At 36.3% G+C, this 22453-nt stretch overlaps 1 protein-coding gene across 1 annotated transcript in view; it reads left to right on the top strand.

Annotated features, from left to right (window-relative positions):
- The first annotated feature begins 228 nt into the window (after window positions 1-228).
- The window catches only part of LOC107718535 (cadherin-12-like), a 78449-nt gene continuing 56224 nt past the window's right edge, over window positions 229-22453 (top strand). The window contains exons 1-4 of the mRNA XM_016525633.1: window positions 229-270; window positions 3799-4093; window positions 11323-11442; window positions 14820-14987. Of these exons, the coding sequence (XP_016381119.1) occupies window positions 229-270; window positions 3799-4093; window positions 11323-11442; window positions 14820-14987 (625 nt within the window). The remainder of the gene's footprint in view (window positions 271-3798; window positions 4094-11322; window positions 11443-14819; window positions 14988-22453) is intronic.

The following is a 22453-nucleotide window of genomic DNA, read 5'->3' as shown; positions in this document are numbered from 1 at the left end:
TATACCACACACACACACATAGAGATGTATATTTATCCTCTTGCACAGATATCTGCCTTTTCACATCCATAAACACATAAACAGATCCATAAACACATATGCACACGGGTTTGGAGTAAATGACTCTAGTGCTGGTTTCCTCAGACTCCTTGCAGTCGTTGCACACTGGGGAATGTATTTATTTAACTGAATTGGCTGAGTGTTTAGGCCCGGTCTGACTATATTAGCATGCAGCGAGTGTGCGGGAACGCTGGTCCTCAAGGGGTTTCGGTATCCTGGTGTGTAGGAAATATCCAGTCATGGAGCTGACACTTCCTTTGCAAACCAAACATGCATTTAATTACTGGCCAGACACCATGTAGCGAACCGTATGATCATGCACACACACACACAGCGCAGAAACACATATGTAATGTAGAGAGCTGAGGTTATAAACCACACGGAAAGCACACTAATAGATCAAGGAGATCTGGTCAGGGCTTAGTGGAAAAAAACACTATAAATATCAGGCAAACATATTTTTAAAAGTCTTCTCTTGATAATCTCTGAAGGAATTACAGCTTTAATAAAATTACTGGTTGTGTAACCACTAAAAAGACTGCTGAAGAAGTAATTTTGACAGGTTGATTCTTCGCTTATGGCTCAGAATGATAATAGAGCCTTTATTTATTCATCCAGTATATTAGGACCCTATTGAATCCGCAGGCGGTAGAACAGGCCTCTAATTGTCCCTATTGTGAGAGGAGGCAAGTATTTGACTGTTGCTCTCTCAGCACCTGTTGACTGAGACAATAACACATAAAACCCAGTGCTTATCTTTACTCGAGACATTTAAGCTGAGAATAGCATAATAGAGGTCTAAGCCTTTCTGTATACTTGCACTATTTGCAAAGAAGTTGTTAAGCAGATATGTGTGAAGCCTTAGATTTGCAATGTAACTTTCTATTTGTTGAAATAAAAGTATTTATATTTAAGCATGCTTCAGAAATTAGCATTATCTCATTAGGTAAATCACAATTGCAATTTTTTTTTTTAAATGCACATAATATGCACAGAGTTCTATTAAAAGGAATAGTTCACCCAAAAATGAAAATTTGCTTAAAATGTACTCACCCTCAGGCCATCCAAGAAGTAGATGAGTTTGTTTCTTCATCTGAAGAGATTAGAAGAGATGTATCATTATATCATTAGCTCAACAGATCCTTTGCAGTGAATGGGTGCCGTCAAAATGACAGTTCAAACAGCTGATAAAAACATCACAATAATCCACAAGTAATCCGCATGACTCCAGTCCATCAGTTAATGTCTTGTGAAGTGAAAAGCTGTATGTTTGTTTAAAAAAATTGAAAATCGAGTCCATAATCCATAATAATGCTTCCTCCAGTAAAAAAAAGTGCATCACCTGTTGAACTCCGGCATCAAAATTCACAGACATATTTGTTTAGAACTCTTTTGGACTGTTTTTGCTTGTAAACGGTGCTTGATCTGTGCATATTTCTCTCATTCAGACAAGATGACAAAGTAATATTATGAACGGAGGACACATATATTTGCCAGAAGCAATGGTCTGAAGTTAAAAACGCAGCTTTTCACTTCACAAGATATTAACTGATGGTTTGTGGATTATTGTGATGTTTTTAATCAGCTGTTTGAACTCTCATTCTGACGGCACCCATTCACTGCAGAGGATCCACTGGTGAGCAAGTAATAACAAAAAAAATATCTAAATATGTTCCCATGAAGAAATAAATGTATCTATATCTTGTATGGCCTCAGGATAAGTAAATGTCTTTAGCAAATCTTTCATTTTTGGGTGAACCATTCCTTAAGCATGAAAATATTATTTAAAAATAAATAAATAAATAAAAAAAGAGCTTACCCAAATCAAATTAATACTATTAACTTTTTCACTTTAAAGAACTCCTATGTAATATTAAATATTCACAAATATTCTTAAAATACCTTTAAAAGTTTTTAAAAGGTCAAAATTCCTAAACAAATCAAATTACAAACATTCATAAATGGTGTGTATGAATATGTCTAACAGGCAACAGACATCTTAGTATACACTCATCCTCTCCATGCTTTCTACTGTATATATCCTCTGCTGTTTTTTTTTCTGATTTGGCAGAAATTTGCATGTAAACATATTTCTCACTTTATCACTCTCCTGTGCTTGTCAGTTTATGCTAAACGGTTTGAACTTGTTATGTTTGTGAAAAAATAAGAGCAAGTGTTTCTTCTGAGAGCGTAATGAGTCTGGGAAGGCCGCTTAGTCCAGCTTCCTGAACTTATTATCAGAGAGAGAGAGAGAGAGAGAGAGAGAAGATGTTCTCACCAGTTCTGCATGGATATTTGTGAGGTTTCTCAAGGACCCAGTCAGCACATGAATCCCTTTGTGTAATTGATTGCTATTGTTTTGCTAATTCAAATTTTAATTAGTATCACCTAACTTTTCCACTTCTAGTTATTACTGGATTGATTGCTGAGTTTTAGCTCTTCTTTTCTTTTGCATACCTCTATTCTCTTTCTTTTCATTCATTTCTGAATGTGCAGATAGGCCTATATGACAATAAAGCAGTCTGATAATTAAAGCTCTCTTTTTGATTTATGGTGTGCTCTAGATATTATGCAGATTGGGAAAAACAAAAGCTTTTTTAAACTTGACTCTCTCAACAACTTCGGCACAATCTTTGATTGATGCTTCCTCAGATGAGAGACATGCATATGATTAATAACACAGTACAGCGCTGATATGCTATCAAATTAATGAACAATAGTATTGATTTGTCTGTGTTCAAATGCAATTCACCTTAATTCAAATGGAATTGGATTGAACTGAATCGGAATTTATGAGATAGCAAATGCGGTGTCGGTTTGAATGTAGAATTGAAACCAGAATTAAATGCATGTAACTGCAGATAGATGGATGGATGGATGAAAGAAAGAAAGAAAGAAAGAAAGAAAGAAAGAAAGAAAGAAAGAAAGAAAGAAAGAAATACATTTATTTTCAGAATAAAAATCATGTGTGTGGAAAATTCTATTAAAATTTCAAATCATTAATAAAAAGGAAGTACATTCATAAAAATCTGGTGGCCATAGAAATGGATTAAAACTGAAAATATGATCAAAACTACTCAAAATCAGAATTGTGCCACCATCAGTCAATTTTAGAGTCTTCTTTTTTTTCTCCAAGTCTAGCTCGACAAACAAAATATGAGAAGTCTGCTGTAAAATCTAGCTTGAGGGCAGGAAATCAGGGGAACAAATAAAAAATAAAAAGGGGGATTTGGGCAAAGTGAAAAAAAAGACTGTGTTGTGCAGATAGATTTGGGTCAGGTTCATCTACCTGCAGGCTAACAGAGCAACTCAGATCCTCAGAGTTCAAATCAAAGGAAATATTTTAAGTATGCCTAAATGTGAAGTCAACGACTAAACACTAAAGTTTTCTGTCAGGAATAATTACATTATAAACTTCCAGACTCTTAATGTAAACATCATACAGGCTATTCTTATCTAAATACTGTAATCTGCCATCACTGGCAATTATTACATTTTGTAATTTATAGCATGCTTCAATTAAATGCAATGCTCTCTTCCACTATTCTGAAACAACTTTTAAATATTTTTTAAAATATTATTATTTTAATAATACTTAGTAATATTTTGGGAAAATAAGGCAATGTTTTGCAACTCCGCTTAACTTCATCAAATATACCACTATGGTGATTTTACAAAATTTTGATCACTCAGTGTATTCTAGATGCATATGACATATTCTTCTTTATGTCTCTTTAGTTACACACTGACTTGGATAAAGGGCAAAGCGCAGTGAAATACACTCTCTCAGGCGAGGGCGCTGGAACCATCTTCACCATCGACCAGATCACCGGGGACATACATGCTTTACGCAGTCTGGATCGAGAGGAGAAGCCTTACTACACGCTACGAGCTCAAGCGGTGAACATCGAGACCAACCGACCGCTGGAACCAGAGTCAGAGTTTGTCATCAAGGTGCAGGACATCAACGACAATGAGCCAAAGTTCCTGGAAGGTCCCTACACGGCTAGTGTACCTGAGATGTCACCTGTGGGTAAGAAGCCCATTAAGATCTTTCCCTGATTTTTCATTAATTCATTCATTTATGGAAATAATGGAATAAGGTTGAATTCATTAACTTTAGTTAATGAATCATGAACTAACAATGAAAAATCATTTTACAGCATTTATTATTCTAGAATAATGTTAATTTATAAATAAAAAATTATATTCATTATTATAATCTATAAATAATATATTATTTGATTACTATATATTATATTTGTTTGTAATATTAATATAATTCATGTTTGTTCATGCTACATTAACCTGGACTAATGATTTATGCAACTTAAACAGGATTGCTGTATTGTTTAATGTTAGGTATAAGACAAAAAATCCATATCATTTTTACAAAATTGGCATATTGAAGGTTATTCTTCAACACAGTGGAATTATGCAAGAAAAAGTCGGAGCTAAAATAAAATAAAATAAAATAAAAAGGTTTACAAGGATGGTCACTGTGTCACAAAACTGGTATATTGAAGGTTATTCTTCAGCATAATAGAACAATGTAAACAAACCTTGGAGCAAAACTGAAGTACACTAAACTAACATTAAATAAAATATAAATAAAGAAAATAAATCAATCAATAAAGTCACCGTTTTAAACTATGGAAGCCAATCAATGAAGCCTTGATGATAGTTGGCATACAATTGGGAAATGTATTCTTCAGTATAGTGGAACAATGCAAACAAACGTTGAATAAAATAAAATAAAATAAAATAAAATAAAATAGTGGAACAATGCAAACAACTGTAGGAGCAAAACTACACTAAAATTAAATTAAATTGTAAAAATTCCAAAAAAAGAAGAAATAAAAAGAAGAAAGAAAGAAAGAAAGAAAGAAAGTGGAAGCCAATCAATGAAGCCTAAATGTTATAAGGATGACTGTCACCGTGTTACAGCGAGGGATGCTGGAGGTTATGTTTTTTCCACATGTTATGGAGTTTGCCAAATATTCATTGGTGTGGGAGAGGGGAGCTAATCCAGACATTGCTGTGTGCTGTCAGATAATGAGAAGTGCATGGGCTCCAAATCCCCAGCAAACTGGATTACACAGCCCTAGTAGGATTCCTCATCTCACATGGTAGAAACCTTGATTGTATTACTGATTATTTCACCAAGGCATCAGCTCTGGGTGATGATGGCAGCGGGATCTTATTTTGTTACTGTCTCTGCTTCTCTAAAAAGGCCGGCCAGAAGTTAATCCAATCGCTATAACTACTAGCAGATCAATGTAGCGCTATCCTCTTGCATTCATGGAACACATTGCAGAGCTTGTTAAAGTCATAATGGCCTCCATTATTTGGACAAATATTCTTAATCATAATGTCAAATATGATTGCAGACGATGCATCAATCCCTGAGGCCACTCTGGGGAGCGATGTAATATGACGCTATGTTCAGTTGAATAAAATAAAATAAAATAAAATAAAATAAAATAGTGGAACAATGCAAACAACTGTAGGAGCAAAACTACACTAAAATTAAATTAAATTGTAAAAATTCCAAAAAAAGAAGAAATAAAAAGAAGAAAGAAAGAAAGAAAGAAAGAAAGTGGAAGCCAATCAATGAAGCCTAAATGTTATAAGGATGACTGTCACCGTGTTACAGCGAGGGATGCTGGAGGTTATGTTTTTTCCACATGTTATGGAGTTTGCCAAATATTCATTGGTGTGGGAGAGGGGAGCTAATCCAGACATTGCTGTGTGCTGTCAGATAATGAGAAGTGCATGGGCTCCAAATCCCCAGCAAACTGGATTACACAGCCCTAGTAGGATTCCTCATCTCACATGGTAGAAACCTTGATTGTATTACTGATTATTTCACCAAGGCATCAGCTCTGGGTGATGATGGCAGCGGGATCTTATTTTGTTACTGTCTCTGCTTCTCTAAAAAGGCCGGCCAGAAGTTAATCCAATCGCTATAACTACTAGCAGATCAATGTAGCGCTATCCTCTTGCATTCATGGAACACATTGCAGAGCTTGTTAAAGTCATAATGGCCTCCATTATTTGGATGTCAAATATGATTGCAGACGATGCATCAATCCCTGAGGCCACGCTGGGGAGCGATGTAATATGACGCTATGTTCACTGCAAACATGATGGTCAATGAAGTGCTGCTTGCTTTGTGTTATATAACATTTAACTGGATACTTCACAGACTTATAGTCAAAATGATAGACAAGGGCACAGAAGAAAGCTCGCTTGTTAACCAGTTTAGTTGCAAACATGAGAAAAGGGCCCACAGTTGTTGTTTGCCTTCATTGCATGCTATTAAAACATATCAAATATTGAAACCATTAACAAGTCTATACATTTCCATATCATTTTTACAAACATGGCACAATGAAGCTTATTCTTCAGCAGAGTGGAACAATTCAGACAAATTAAATTAAATTAAATTAAATTAAATTAAAGCATTCAGAGACTATTTTAGGGTAAGCAAAATTCAGCGGAACTGTTCATAATCCATAAGTGTCTGATAAGACGTCTGTTGTGCTTCAACATTGCTATACAATGATGCACGTCCTGATTTTGCCGAGTTAGATGTGTTCCTAGGTCAACATATTTTGTTGACACTGGAACAGCATTTTAATCCAAAATTTAGTCTTGACCATATCTCAGGATCTGCATACAATGATATGGAAGAAAACAAGAAACAACATGAGGTTATCTTAAAATATTACAATTACGTTTTTGTCTCCATCTGCCCTATATGTGTGTATAATTAACTTTTGCTATACTACACAAGTGTCTTTACTGTTGAGTGGTCTGTTGTAGCATGTAATTAAGTTGGTCTATTTAAGTGGCTCCCTGTGGTTGCAGAGAGCAGTGCTGAAAAAAAAAACTATCACACTTAAAAAATCTGAAATTTTAAAGTCCATTGAATTTTAATCCATGTCTATTAACTTTGAGGTCATCTGTGTGCTATTATACTTCCAAAAAAGGCAAAACGAATTACTTTAATTTAGTAGTAGTAGTAGTAGTCGTAGTAGTAGAACTAAAATATTAGTTAACACTTTATTTTAAGGTGTCCTTGTTACACGTTACAAATATTCTTACTATTATAATAAAAATAAATTATGCATAATTACAAGCAAGTAACCCTAACACTAACCATATATTAATTGCATGTAGTTAATTAATATTACTCAGTTCTTAAATGTATAATTACACTGTAACAATGACACCTTAAAATAAAGTGTAACCACATATTATCATAAAGTAAAAATAATGGCACACTGAATGCTACTATACATATGGGTCAAAGATAAGATGTCCCGTTTTGGTGTCTGCTTCAAATTAAATTTACAAAAGTGATTTTACATGCACAGAAAGCATATTAAATGCAAGTAAAATGTCTACTTTAATGTTTGTGTAAATAAAATGTCAAAATATGGGTGAAATGATGTTCCATTGTAATTCAGTGCATCAAAATATCTAAATAAAAAAAGTAACCATACAATATATATATATATATATATAAATATAATTTTTAAATAAACATGATAGTGTTTATAGTGTATATATAATATATCAAGCCATGGGGATTTTACACTCAAGAAAGGTAATTAACTCAAAATACTTAATTATAGAATAAAGACCTGTCTAAATTAAAATAATGCACAAGTTATTACTGCGTTGCATTACTGCTGCATAATCCAGTTGATATCTTCACACTCTTGAATGTATCTGAGGATAAAACAGTTGGAAATGCAGAGTGCATAGAAAGTTTAATTACATCTTACAAAACCTGATACTGTTAAAATGAAAATTGCAGGTGAGAAACCACTTACGTTACAACACACCGTACAGAATATCACTGATTAAATAGCCTTTCATCTGTTAAGCAGAAAGCACGCGGCAGTTTTGTTTAGATTAAAGCATTTTCAGATTAAAGTTTATGAGTTTAAAGAGGTTCTGAAAATGATGGAAATTCCAGGCATATATTCAGATAAACAAAAGAAATAAATAAGGTAAAGTCTGACATACGATTCGGTGTCGAGCGTAATAAACTACATGCCCTATCCAGCACCAAAGCCCTTTTCATGTTGCTTTCCCTGAGGATGACAGATCAGGGTAATTCGTCTTCACACTCTTGAATGTATCTGAGGATAAAACAGTTGGAAATGCAGAGTGCATAGAAAGTTTAATTACATCTTACAAAACCTGATACTGTTAAAATGAAAATTGCAGGTGAGAAACCACTTACGTTACAACACACCGTACAGAATATCACTGATTAAATAGCCTTTCATCTGTTAAGCAGAAAGCACGCGGCAGTTTTGTTTAGATTAAAGCATTTTCAAATTAAACTTATGAGTTTAAAGAGGTTCTGAAAATGATGGAAATTCCAGGCATATATTCAGATAAACAAAAGAAATAAATAAGGTAAAGTCTGACATACGATTCGGTGTCGAGCGTAATAAACTACATGCCCTATCCAGCACCAAAGCCCTTTTCATGTTGCTTTCCCTGAGGATGACAGATCAGGGTAATTCGCTTTGAGATTGCCTTTTCCTTGATCTGAATGGCAAAGAAATGAAATGAAACCCTCCCCTTCCCAGCTGAATCACAGCTACTCATGATCTCAGATAGCGAAATGTGAATAGACCGGTTTATAAGTGCACCATAGTCCCTATTGAAGCTATAGACCTATTCTGCAGACGTCTGTGTGATTTCGATTGTGGCTGCTGCCACCACAAAGGCATAACGGAGTCATGCTGTTAACAAACAAGAGACGCTTTACCCATGTTTCTTGACTCTGGATGTATTTTCCATTGGGTTACAGAATTTCACTCTGACAGCCTGTGACTGTCTAATTTGGAGGTCACTTAAAGGACTGGAACTGTATGGGTTTTTAATGCTTTTCACATCTCTGTTTTCACCTCTGTGTGGAGGCCAGAACAATCTGAACGCATATCGATGTGTGCTGAGAGAACTCAAAAAAAAAAAGTAATTGCATCAGCTGGTTGAAAAGGACTTCCATTGGGAAATGGCCTTGATTTAAAATCTGTACAATTACCTCTCGGTTCCATTTGTTTTTTTCGCTCTGTCTCTCTCCTCCAAGGCCTTCAAGTTTATTTTCTTGTTTCAGACAGTACACTGTGATAATTCACTCTACTTGCGGTTTGAGTGTTTTCACAAAAGATAAATAATCACAAATGACCCTATGTACTTTAATGAAATATGCCTGTTCTTGTTGTGCACAATTCTGCAGTGCATGTTCTTCTAAACAAAAAAGTGTAACATATAAAAATAGTATCTTTCTTAACCTCCAAATTGGTGTTTGCTTTGCAGTAATCAAGGCTTTGGGGGCAGGATGTAATATTCATATAATACTATTAACCAATCATTTCCACAATTCTGAATATGTTCATATTCTCTTCAAATATGATTACAAAAAACTGTTTACTGAATATGTGCTTTTTAATATTTGTACAACCATCACTAGCCATTAGCGGCAGGACACTATGATAATAAAGAGACGGTGCAGACAATGGACAGATTCGACTGATATCTCGATTAAGCCAGTAACAAAAGCCTGCTGTCAATTAGATAAAGAACAGAAGTGCACTAGAATCAAAATCAGAGAGCATTTCTAAACTAAAGCATGTTACAATAATGTAAGTGGTGCATATATACTTTCCGATCTAGTCTAAATTGATCACATTATTTAATCAAAGTGGACTGCAGTAGTCTTTACAAGCATTAATAGTTCCATGTTGTGGATTGTTAACTTTTAACCATATGTTTTTAACAGACCCCTCATGCATTCTTTATACATAAACTAGGGGAAAAAATCAATTTCATATAGAAGTGAGTTTGTGATTCATGTAAATGTAATTTCAGAATGCTTTCACTTATAGATATGAATCACTAGCTAAAATTAAATAAAGTGGTAGTGGAGATCTGAAAGGATGCATGAGGGGTCTATTCACATTTCAGTTGTATTATTTTTCTTTTGCTATATTCACTTTTAATTGATAGAAGAGATCATACTAAATTGGAAACAAGAGTTTTTTTGGGGGGTTTTTTAGTGCAAAAACTGAATGCAATGAGCTGAAAGAAGAATTTGATGAAAAGAGAACAAAAGATAGAATGTCAGATAGACAGAGCGACAAAACGATAGTGCGATAGATGGAACGATATATGGAACGATAGAACGATAGATGGAACGATAGATAGAACGATATAACGATAGATGGAACGATAGAACGATAGAATGGTAGAACGAACGATAGAACGATAGAATGATAGAATGAAAGAACGAACTATAGAACGATAGAACTATAGAAAGATAGAACGATAGATAGAATGATAGAACGATAGATGGAACGATAGATAAAACGATAGAACGATAGATGGAACGATAGAATGATAGAATGATAGAACGAACGATAGAATGATAGAACTATAGAAAGATAGAAAGATAGAACGATAGAACGATAGATAGAACGATAGAAAGATAGAATGATAGAAAGATAGAACGACAGAACGAACGATAGAACGATAGATAGAACGATAGAACGATAGATGGAACGATAGAACGAACGATAGAATGATAGAATGATAGAACGAACGATAGAACGGTAGAACTATAGAAAGATAGAACAATAGAACGATAGATAGAACGATAGATATATAGATCGATAGATAGATAGATAGATAGATAGATAGATAGATCATCATATACTGTACGCTCTATATATATAAGCAATATCACATAAGCAGGAGTGCAATATGGATAAAATCAGAAAACTGTTCTAGAAAACTTTTCTTGCATAAAAAAGCAAATCATTTATAACATTAGAGAAACAACACACATGATTCCTGCTAAATGTGAGGTGGTCGAGCACAGTATTGCGCTGCAATTCAGAAAAACACAAGGATTCACCGACCCGTGACCATCAGCTCTTTCTAGTACGGATGATTTGTCATTTATTGGGTCATTTAAAAGTGCTGCCTTTGTAATATAAAAACTGCTGTTTCAAACACATCAAAACACAGTGAAGAATCAGTACATAGCCATATACTTGGTTTTATATCAGCCCATCATAAGCAAAGCATATAATGATGTGTCTGTATAGGCCTGTTTTCCAGTCCCGGCCAAACCCTACATGCTATTACAGTTATAACCTTGACCAAAGCACATTTCCCATATCTATTCATGCGGTTTAACACAGACAAATGATATCTTCTGTGTGTGTGCAGGTACATACGTGATGAAGGTGATGGCGACAGATGCAGACGACCCTACATACGGCAACAGTGCCAGGGTGGTGTACAGCATACTTCACGGCCAGCCATACTTCTCCGTGGATCCCAAAACAGGTAAAACGCTCCTCAATATTTGATAGCAAATATACAGAAAAATGTTGGCTGCATAAAAAAAATGAAATTACTATTAACAAACAAGTTCCTCTGTTTTGTTTGTGTAATACAACAGACAAGACTCATTAATTTCACAGTTCACAGGTTTCAACGTAATTACATTCATTGACCCTATTAGACAAATAAGCTCTGCGGTTTGATTTGATAATGTGGCCAGCCTAGAAAATGGATTTGTAACTCAAAATATACTGCAATTCATTCTGAACAGCAGAACAGTAACGGACATCCTGTCAGCTAAACAGGCCAGAAAAGATTTATAATTATACAATCAGGTGCTGCATTTCAAACCCTCCGAGTTGAAAATAAAGTCAGCCCGGTAACAGCAAATGGATTTCTCTGTTGTTTTTATGGCTTGGGGGAATTGTAGCATCATCAAATGATGCAGCAAATAAACTGCATGTTTATTTTTTCCCAGCGAATACTTCGTTATGCAATATTCAGGAGCGTTTACAGCAATGAATGGGAATTTACAAATGGCCATCGCCTGCATTCAATGGGCTGTAATATCCAATATGCAAAAGCACAAACCTGCAAGAAAAACTTGATGCACAGAGCACGTGCGGACATTTCCTGCTTGTTTTCGGTGTGGTTACGGCCCTGTTGTACAAGTATGAAGCATTGCAAAGAGGAATATATGAATACAAATATAATATCCTGATATCAGCAAACCCGGAGGGGGGGCTTAAAGGGTGACATTCTGTAGCCGAACAAATAAAATGACTAGTAAGGAAGAAAAATCTAGTTTTGTCCCACGCCATATCAAAAAATCTGCCAAAACAAACTGACAGTAAACAAAAGCCGTGAGAGAAGGCTGGGAAACAAAGGCAGGGGGTAAAATGCATAACGGAATCAATAACGTGCACTGAGTGCAGTGCGTGAGAGAAAACAGACTCAGGACCATAGACTGTAAAAAACATGGACGTAGTGTCCGTGACGTCACCCGTTGAATTCTGAAGAGCTTTTTTGAAGCCCAAAGTGGGCGGAGCCGGTTGTCGCCATCTTGGCAGCGCGTCACTCCCGGATAATCGAAAATGGGCAAAGAGGCATTGCAAAGAGGAATATATGTGGAGGTGGGTGGCGCTGAGGTGCTCAAGGTGTTCACTGCACAGACGAGAAGCCTTTTTAGGAGTCCAAGTAACGTTAATTACAGGCCTAACGTTACAGCTAATCACAGTCTGTCAGATTCTGGAGTGTAGTAGAGTTTTGAATAAAATTATAAAGAATGGTCACTTCCATGTTGGCTTCATGAGAGAGAGCGGGAGGTTGCCGCTCGCTCAGGACACACACGTCTTAAAGGAACAGTTCACCTAAAAATGAAAGTTTGCCACCATTTAATCGCTCCAAATTTTCTTTCTTCTTTCTGTGAAATAAAAAAGGAAGATCTTAGGCATAATTTCTGCTTTCAATACAAGAAAAATGAATGGTCATGCAGTAAATGATAACACAATGTCATTTTTAGGTGAACTATTCATTTAATTACCACACAAACTTCAAAGAGAGATCTGCTCATGCGAAACGGAAATCAAAAATCAGATCCATCCTTTAACAGGCCGAGAGAATCACACATGACATCCCTTTTACGTTTCATCTGAAATTGGCATTGAATGAAGGTCCATGCCTTTCTTAACCATCCGCCACCATGTCTAATTCATCCTATGAAGCGCTCTCTTGATCTGGGAAAGCTTCTTGTGGCGTTGGGAAACGCATTAGTTGTGCTTTATGGAAGAAAAGGTGTTGCTACACTAGCTTTGTTGCCTTGTTAAGATTGTTAAGTACCAGAAGCTTTAGGGCTGACCTCAATCTTTCAGCTGGAGAAAAACACTTGAAGATAAAGGTACTGGTTCCAGGAAGGGTTTTACAGTCTTTAACTTAAGAGCAATATGGGTGCTGATGCTTCAAAGAACCCTGGAGAACTTCACTTTTTCTTTAGCAGCTGATTCCTAGAAGCAATAATGTGCTCTGGAGGGGGTATGATATAATATCAAGAACTTACCCAAAGAACCGTATAGCCATATATTTTTCCAGCATGTTTCAACCAAAGGCATTTTTGGAAACTAAGCTTTAAAAAATGGTGCATTCAGAAATCGTTGTTAGTGTGATATATGGATGCACTAATTTGCATTAACACCTATTCAGTATTTAGCGACATACAATTTGCATTTTGTTAACATTAAAGACATTAAATCAAAATGTACAATTATTTTTGTATGGTCGATAGCAGTGTTTATAATACTCAATATTCCATAAAATGTATTATCCATATTATAGTGATATCAGTGCATATCATTATTGTTTTTATTCAAAGTCATGTGCCTGTGATCTTTCTTGAAAAACATCAACGCCCTACCTTACTTTTTTTTTTTGTCAATGAAGAAGCTATTTTATTCAGACACACTCCACAATAGAGAAGTAAAGATTATCAAAATGTCCATTTCATGCTGAAAAAAACGCACTGTTCCGTCAAAAGACGTTTATGAAATTATAAGCTTTAGATTTATGCTTTTAAACCCTTTAAAAAATTGGCCCCTATACTTTCAATGTAAGTGCCCCACTTTAACCCTAACCACTTTGAAATTATTTTTGTGATTATTAACATACATACTAATGCTGCTTCGCTTGTATTAAACCCTGATTATTCCTTTAATTCTAACAGTCAGAGAAAAGGTTGAGAATGGTCAAGTACAGCAACATTTCAGCCAGTAATAGAGTAAGAGGCTTTTTTTGTATTAAATGGCTGTGGTATCAGAGGCTAACAGGGCCATGCTAACCTTGACCCGTTCCGTGTTAAAACCTGTTGGGACACACAACCACCATGATACAGGTGTTAAAAAACAAAGGTGACATCTCATCAGCCAGTGCATTTTGTGAAGCAGGACTAACCTATAACCTCCAAACACTAATTCAAACCATAAAACAACACAAATCTAGCTGGGTTCAGTCATGCTGAGAGGCAAGACAGATTTTCAGGACACCGATAATAGCACAGAAATGACACGCTACACCTTTAAGTTCAGTTTCCTTTTCCACAATGCAGCAGAACTTCATCCATTTCCCTTTTTTGCCACTCTCAATTTTCTTATCTCAATTGCGTCTGCTATTTCAGATTACCATTCTCATCCTTTTCTCAGCAGACCTCATTCTCAGGTCTAAACCCTATTCTTCTCCTCACCTTACCCTCTTTTCTGTAATCCGATTCTCTCCACACACTGATACCTGCCTGTATTCACAGCCTCTTCATCTATACTCTCTTTATCGTCCTTTACTCTGGTCTCTTCTTTCCATTAACGCAGTCTGGCTCTCTTTCGATCTGTGTGCAGGAGTCATCAGGACAGCTCTACCCAACATGGACCGGGAGGTGAAGGAGCTGTATCAGGTCCTCATCCAGGCCAAAGACATGGGTGGACAGTTAGGGGGTCTGGCAGGGACCACCACCATCAACATCACCCTGAGTGACGTCAATGACAACCCACCCAGGTTCTCCAAAAGTGAGCCACTCTGTATAACTATCAACTCATGTAAACTCAAATCAGTCAAAAGTTTGAATGCACTTGATCTCTTCCATATTTCAGATCAATAATGATGCCAATAAAACTATCAAATGCAAGCATGGCAATTATACTGTAATATTTTTATTATTATTATTATTATTACTATTATTTGTTTAACATTATAACTTCAGTTTGTTCCTTTGTTATCCCATTAATATCCCATATTTCCATTAAGAATGGAAGTATTATATCGAAATGTTAAAAAATAAATAAATAAATAATTAAAATTAATTAAAATAAATAATTAAAATAAAAATAAGCTTTTAAAACATCATGAAACGTGTTCAGAAGTATGCTATCAGCTCTATTTATGAATATGAAACTGTAGTTCTGTAAATAAAATGATTGCAGGCACAATTTATTCATTCCACCAAACAAATTTAAAGCATTTACGCATAAAGCTTTAGACCAAAAAGTTTTTAATATAATGAGAAACATAAATTCAGGCAAGTGTGTCTAAACCTTTGACTGGTAATGCAGCATTTTCTTTTTAAATACACACGAGGAATCTATAAATGTTGTTTGCATAAAGGAAGAAAGACAGCATATTTAACACCATCTCCGGAGTAGAAGAAAAAAAAAAACACACACACACAAATATTATTGGTTCTTACAGTAAGTGTGTGAACACACTAGACATGAATTAATGAGATTTCAGAGAAACCAGAGTTTCCTAACAGCAAAGAAGTCATGAGCATGCAGTCTTAGGCCATTCACGAAGCATGTGTATTTGGCCAGTGGAATGGGAGGAATGTTTTTTAAAAGCTGAACTTCGTTTAACTTGAGCATCACATTTTTAGAAGGGCCTGTCACGCGAGGTGCTGCAAAAGACGCGAGACGGCCTTTTACCGCCCCTGTTCACAGCTTTTATCTGTATCATATTTTATGCATTTATATACTTACTGTCCTTTGTTTATTTTTCCACTGGAATAAGGCCAAGTCTTTAAACAAGTACATGCAAACAGGCTCCATTTGCACTCAGAAATCATGAAATAGAAATCATGTTGAGTCTCAGCGATGAGCACTGGTTTCCTCGCTGTGTAAATATTGGTAATACCCTGGGAGCAAAGTAGATTTCCATCAGCACGTCTCAGAGGATGGCACTATGATGACTGCTGCATTCTGGGCCGTGTCTCTGCCTCCCTCTCCCTCTTGTTGTTTGTTTTTTGGTGCATTGCACTAATGCATCTAATGACTTCTTAATTAGCTGATGTTTTTTTTGTGTGTGTGTTTTTGTGTGTGTGTGTGTGGGCATGGCCACTCAACACATTAGTTTTTACTAATCAGCATGATCTGTTTGTGCCTACTGTGCATGTCTTCACCAGCATTGGGGTAACTAACCAAAAGTAGCAATTTTACGAACTTAACTACATTTTTAGTAGCATGGCATTAGCTCAGCTGTTTTCAATTCAGTGTAGGTTTGCCAAAAACCAGCATTTTCTAAAAAGAAGCAGAGTAATTTGAAACCAACACTTCATCACTGCTTTTTATGTCATATTTACAACCAAGTGCATTGAGGCAGTTATCAAACGCTCTCTCCAACAATAATGTTCTCTCTAGAGTTGCCAACATCTGAAATGTATCACAGGAGGAGGAATATTGTGGCAATGTGGATATGTGGTTATTAACATTATATTCCAGAAGCTGCTTCACTTGCAGTGAACCCTGAGTATTCCTTTAATATTAACATTCAGAGAAAAGGTTGAGAATAGTCATTGAATAATAGAGAAAAAGGCTTTTTTAGTATCAGATGGCTGTGGTATCAGAGGCTAACAGGGCCATGCTAACCTTGACCCGTTCCGTGTAGTAGCACACTGTGTTACGCAGACTAAAACCTGCTGGGACACACAACCACCATGATAAAGGTGTTAAAAAAAATGTAGGTAACATCTCATCAGCCAGGTATTTCATTGGGCAGGACTAAATTATAACCTCCAAACACTAATTCAAACCCTAAAACAGCACAAATATAGTGTGGTATGTCATGCAGAGAGGTAAGACAGACTTTCAGGATACTGATAATGGCGCAGAAATGACACACTACACCTTTAGGTTCAATTTGCTTCAGTTTCTTTTTCCACAATGCAGCAGAACTTCATCCATTTCCTTTTTTTGCCACTCTCAATTTTCTTATCTCAATTGTGTCTGTTCTTTTAGATTACCATTCACATCCCTTTCTCAGCAGGCCTCATTCTCAGGTCTAAACCCTATTCTTCTCCTCACCTTACCCTCTTTTCTGTAATCCGATTCTCTCCACACACTGATACCTGCCTGTATTCACAGCCTCTTTATCTATACTCTCTGTTTACCTCACTATCCCTTTATCTTCCTTTTCTCTGGTCTCTTCTTTCCATTAACGCAGTCTGACTTTTTTTCGTCTTGTGTGCAGGAGTCATCAGGACAGCTCTACCCAACATGGACCGGGAGATGAAGGAACTGTATCAGGTCCTCATCCAGGCCAAAGACATGGGCGGACAGTTAGGGGGTCTGGCAGGGACCACCACCATCAACATCACCCTGAGTGACGTCAACGACAACCCACCCAGGTTCTCCAAAAGTGAGCCACTCTATAACTGTATAACTATCAGCTCATGTAAACTCAAAGCAGTCAAAAGTTTGAATACACCTTCTCATTCTTTTGTTTTCAATATGTTAGATCGATAGTGAAGTTAGCAAAACACAAATGGAAGTATGGGAAGTATGGAAATGGAAGTATGGGAATTATAATTCCCATACTTCAATTTGTTCCATTATTCCATTATTATTGTTCAATTAGTATCCCATATTTCCATCACAAATGGAAGTATGGGAATTATATAGTAACTAAAAATATTATTATTATTTTTTTTAATGGCAAAAAAAATATGTAAAAAATAAATCAAGTAAATTAAAATAAATAAAATAATTAAAATATATTAAAATAAAAAATAAAAATAAAATATAAAACTGTAGCTCTGTAAATAAAATGATTGTATGCACAAATAATTCAGACCATCAAACAAATTTAAAGCATTTATGCATAAAGCATTAGATCAATTTTTTTTTATATATATAATGAGAAACATAAATTCAGGCAAGTGTGTCTAAACCTTTGACTGGTAATGCAGCATTTTCTTTTTAAATACACACGAGGAATCTATAAATGTTGTTTGCATAAAGGAAGAAAGACAGCATATTTAACACCATCTCCGGAGTAGAAGAAAAAAAAAAACACACACACACAAATATTATTGGTTCTTACAGTAAGTGTGTGAACACACTAGACATGAATTAATGAGATTTCAGAGAAACCAGAGTTTCCTAACAGCAAAGAAGTCATGAGCATGCAGTCTTAGGCCATTCACGAAGCATGTGTATTTGGCCAGTGGAATGGGAGGAATGTTTTTTAAAAGCTGAACTTCGTTTAACTTGAGCATCACATTTTTAGAAGGGCCTGTCACGCGAGGTGCTGCAAAAGACGCGAGACGGCCTTTTACCGCCCCTGTTCACAGCTTTTATCTGTATCATATTTTATGCATTTATATACTTACTGTCCTTTGTTTATTTTTCCACTGGAATAAGGCCAAGTCTTTAAACAAGTACATGCAAACAGGCTCCATTTGCACTCAGAAATCATGAAATAGAAATCATGTTGAGTCTCAGCGATGAGCACTGGTTTCCTCGCTGTGTAAATATTGGTAATACCCTGGGAGCAAAGTAGATTTCCATCAGCACGTCTCAGAGGATGGCACTATGATGACTGCTGCATTCTGGGCCGTGTCTCTGCCTCCCTCTCCCTCTTGTTGTTTGTTTTTTGGGTCATTGCACTAATGCATCTAATGACTTCTTAATTAGCTGATGTTTTTTTTTTGTGTGTGTGTTTTTGTGTGTGTGTGTGTGGGCATGGCCACTCAACACATTAGTTTTTACTAATCAGCATGATCTGTTTGTGCCTACTGTGCATGTCTTCACCAGCATTGGGGTAACTAACCAAAAGTAGCAATTTTACGAACTTAACTACATTTTTAGTAGCATGGCATTAGCTCAGCTGTTTTCAATTCAGTGTAGGTTTGCCAAAAAACAGCATTTTCTAAAAAGAAGCAGAGTAATTTGAAACCAACACTTCATCACTGCTTTTTATGTCATATTTACAACCAAGTGCATTGAGGCAGTTATCAAACGCTCTCTCCAACAATAATGTTCTCTCTAGAGTTGCCAACATCTGAAATTTATCACAGGAGGAGGAATATTGTGGCAATGTGGATATGTTGTAAATGTGCATTCAGAAATATGAATCAATGAAGATTAAATCATTATTTATGCTATTTATTTGGTTAATACTGTACATATTTCTGTTCTTAAAGGAATAGTTTACCTAAAAATCAAATTTACTCACCCTCAGGCCATCTAAGATGTAGATGAAATTGTTTCTTCATGAGAACAGATTTGGAGAAATTACATAACTTGCCCCTCAAAGGATCCTCTGCAGTGAATGGGTGCCGTCAGAATGAGAGTCCAAACAGCTGATTACTAATCAGCATGATCTGTTTGTGCCTACTGTGCATGTCTTCACCAGCATTGGGGTAACTAACCAAAAGTAGCAATTTTACGAACTTAACTACATTTTTAGTAGCATGGCATTAGCTCAGCTGTTTTCAATTCAGTGTAGGTTTGCCAAAAAACAGCATTTTCTAAAAAGAAGCAGAGTAATTTGAAACCAACACTTCATCACTGCTTTTTATGTCATATTTACAACCAAGTGCATTGAGGCAGTTATCAAACGCTCTCTCCAACAATAATGTTCTCTCTAGAGTTGCCAACATCTGAAATGTATCACAGGAGGAGGAATATTGTGGCAATGTGGATATGTTGTAAATGTGCATTCAGAAATATGAATCAATGAAGATTAAATCATTATTTATGCTATTTATTTGGTTAATACTGTACATATTTCTGTTCTTAAAGGAATAGTTTACCTAAAAATCAAATTTACTCACCCTCAGGCCATCTAAGATGTAGATGAAATTGTTTCTTCATGAGAACAGATTTGGAGAAATTACATAACTTGCCCCTCAAAGGATCCTCTGCAGTGAATGGGTGCCGTCAGAATGAGAGTCCAAACAGCTGATAAAAACATCACAATAATTCACAAGTAATCCACACAACTCCAGTCTTGTGAGGTGAAAATCTGTGTGTTTGTAAGAAACAACTCAAGGACATTTTAGACTCCTCTACCCATATTATTGCTTTTCTTACAAACATGCAGCTTTTCTCGTCATACAAGACGTTAACTAATGCACTGGATTACTAATGGATTACTGTGATGTTTTTGGACTCTCATTATTCTGACGGCACCCATTCACTGCAGAAGATCCACTGGCGAGCAAGTGATGTAATGCTAACTTTCTCCAAATCTGTTCTGATGAAGAAAAAAAAATCTCATCTACATGTTGAATGGCCTGAAAGCAGGGGCGTGGATCATTTCAGAAGTGAGGGGGACAGAAATGTTTTTATATACAGTGGGTACGGAAAGTATTCAGACCCCCTTAAATTTTTCACTCTTTGTTATATTGCAGCCATTTGCTAAAATCATTTAAGTTAATTTTTTTTCCTCATTAATGTACACACAGCACCCCATATTGACAGAAAAACACAGAATTGTTGACATCTTTGCAGATTTATTAAAAAAGAAAAACTGAAAAATGCTCAGTATTTAGTAGAAGCACCCATTTGATCTAATACAGCCATGAGTCTTTTTGGGAAAGATGCAACAAGTCTTTCACACCTGGATTTGGGGATCCTCCGCCATTCCTCCTTGCAGATCCTCTCCAGTTCTATCAGGTTGGATGGTAAACGTTGGTGGACAGCCATTTTTAGGTCTCTCCAGAGATGCTCAATTGGGTTTAAGTCAGGGCTCTGGCCGGGCCATTCAAGAACAGTCACAGAGTTGTTGGGAAGCCACTCCTTCGTTATTTTAGCTGTGTGCTTAGGGTCATTGTCTTGTTGGAAGGTAAACCTTAGTTCCAGTCTGAGGTCCTGAGCACTCTGGAGAAGGTTTTCGCCCAGGATATCCCTGTACTTGGCCGCATTCATCTTTCCCTCGATTGCAACCAGTCGTCCTGTCCCTGCAGCTGAAAAACACCCCCACAGCATGATGCTGCCACCACCATGCTTCACTGTTGGGACTGTATTGGACAGGTGCCTGGTTTTCTCCACACATACCACTTAGAATTAAGGCCAAAAAGTTCTATCTTGGTCTCATCAGACCAGAGAATCTTATTTCTCACCATCTTGGAGTCCTTCAGGTGTTTTTTTAGCAAACTCCATGCGGGCTTTCATGTGTCTTGCACTGAGGAGAGGCTTCCGTCGGGCCACTCTGCCATAAAGCCCCGACTGGTGGAGGGCTGCAGTGATGGTTGACTTTCTACAACTTTCTCCCATCTCCCGACTGCATCTCTGGAGCTCAGCCACAGTGATCTTTGGGTTCTTCTTTACCTCTCTCACCAAGGCTCTTCTCCCCCGATAGCTCAGTTTGGCCGGACAGCCAGCTCTAGGAAGGGTTCTGGTCATCCCAAACGTCTTCCATTTAAGGATTATGGAGGCCACTGTGCTCTTAGGAACCTTAAGTGCAGCAGAAATTTTTTTGTAACCTTGGCCAGATCTGTGCCTTGCCACAATTCTGTCTCTGAGCTCTTCAGGCAATTCCTTTGACCTCATGATTCTCATTTGCTCTGACATGCACTGTGAGCTGTAAGGTCTTATATAGACAGGTGTGTGGCTTTCCTAATCAAGTCCAATCAGTATAATCAAACACAGCTGGACTCAAACGAAGGTGTAGAACCATCTCAAGGATGATCAGAACAAATGGACAGCACCTGAGTTAAATATATGAGTGCTGTGTGTACATTAATGAGGGAAAAAAATTAACTTAAATGATTTTAGCAAATGGCTGCAATATAACAAAGAGTGAAAAATTTAAGGGGGTCTGAATACTTTCCGTACCCACTGTATATATATATATACAGTATTACGATATAACATTTCTGTAATCTATATAATAATAGAAAGATCCGAAGATCAGCATTTATCTGAAATAAAAAGCTTTTGTAACATTATACACTATACCATTCAAAGAGAGCTTAGAGTCAGTATAATTTTTATTTTTTGGGAGAAGAAATTATAGAAATGAACACTTTTATTTAGCAAGGATGCTTTAAATTGATCAAAAGTGATGATAAAGACATTTATAATGTTAAAAAATATTTCTATTTCAGATCAATGCTGTTCTTCTGAACTTTCTATTCATCAAAGGAACCTGAAAAAATTATAGCTATTTTCAACATCATAATAATAATAAATGTTTTTTGAGCAGAAAATCAGAATATCAGAATGATTTCTGAAGGATCCTGTGACTGGAGTAATGA

This window comes from Sinocyclocheilus rhinocerous, unplaced genomic scaffold (genome assembly GCF_001515625.1).
Source record: "Sinocyclocheilus rhinocerous isolate Xijiao unplaced genomic scaffold, SAMN03320098_v1.1 scaffold2, whole genome shotgun sequence".
Taxonomy (NCBI): domain Eukaryota; kingdom Metazoa; phylum Chordata; class Actinopteri; order Cypriniformes; family Cyprinidae; genus Sinocyclocheilus; species Sinocyclocheilus rhinocerous.
This window is presented reverse-complemented; position numbering and strand designations above follow the sequence as displayed.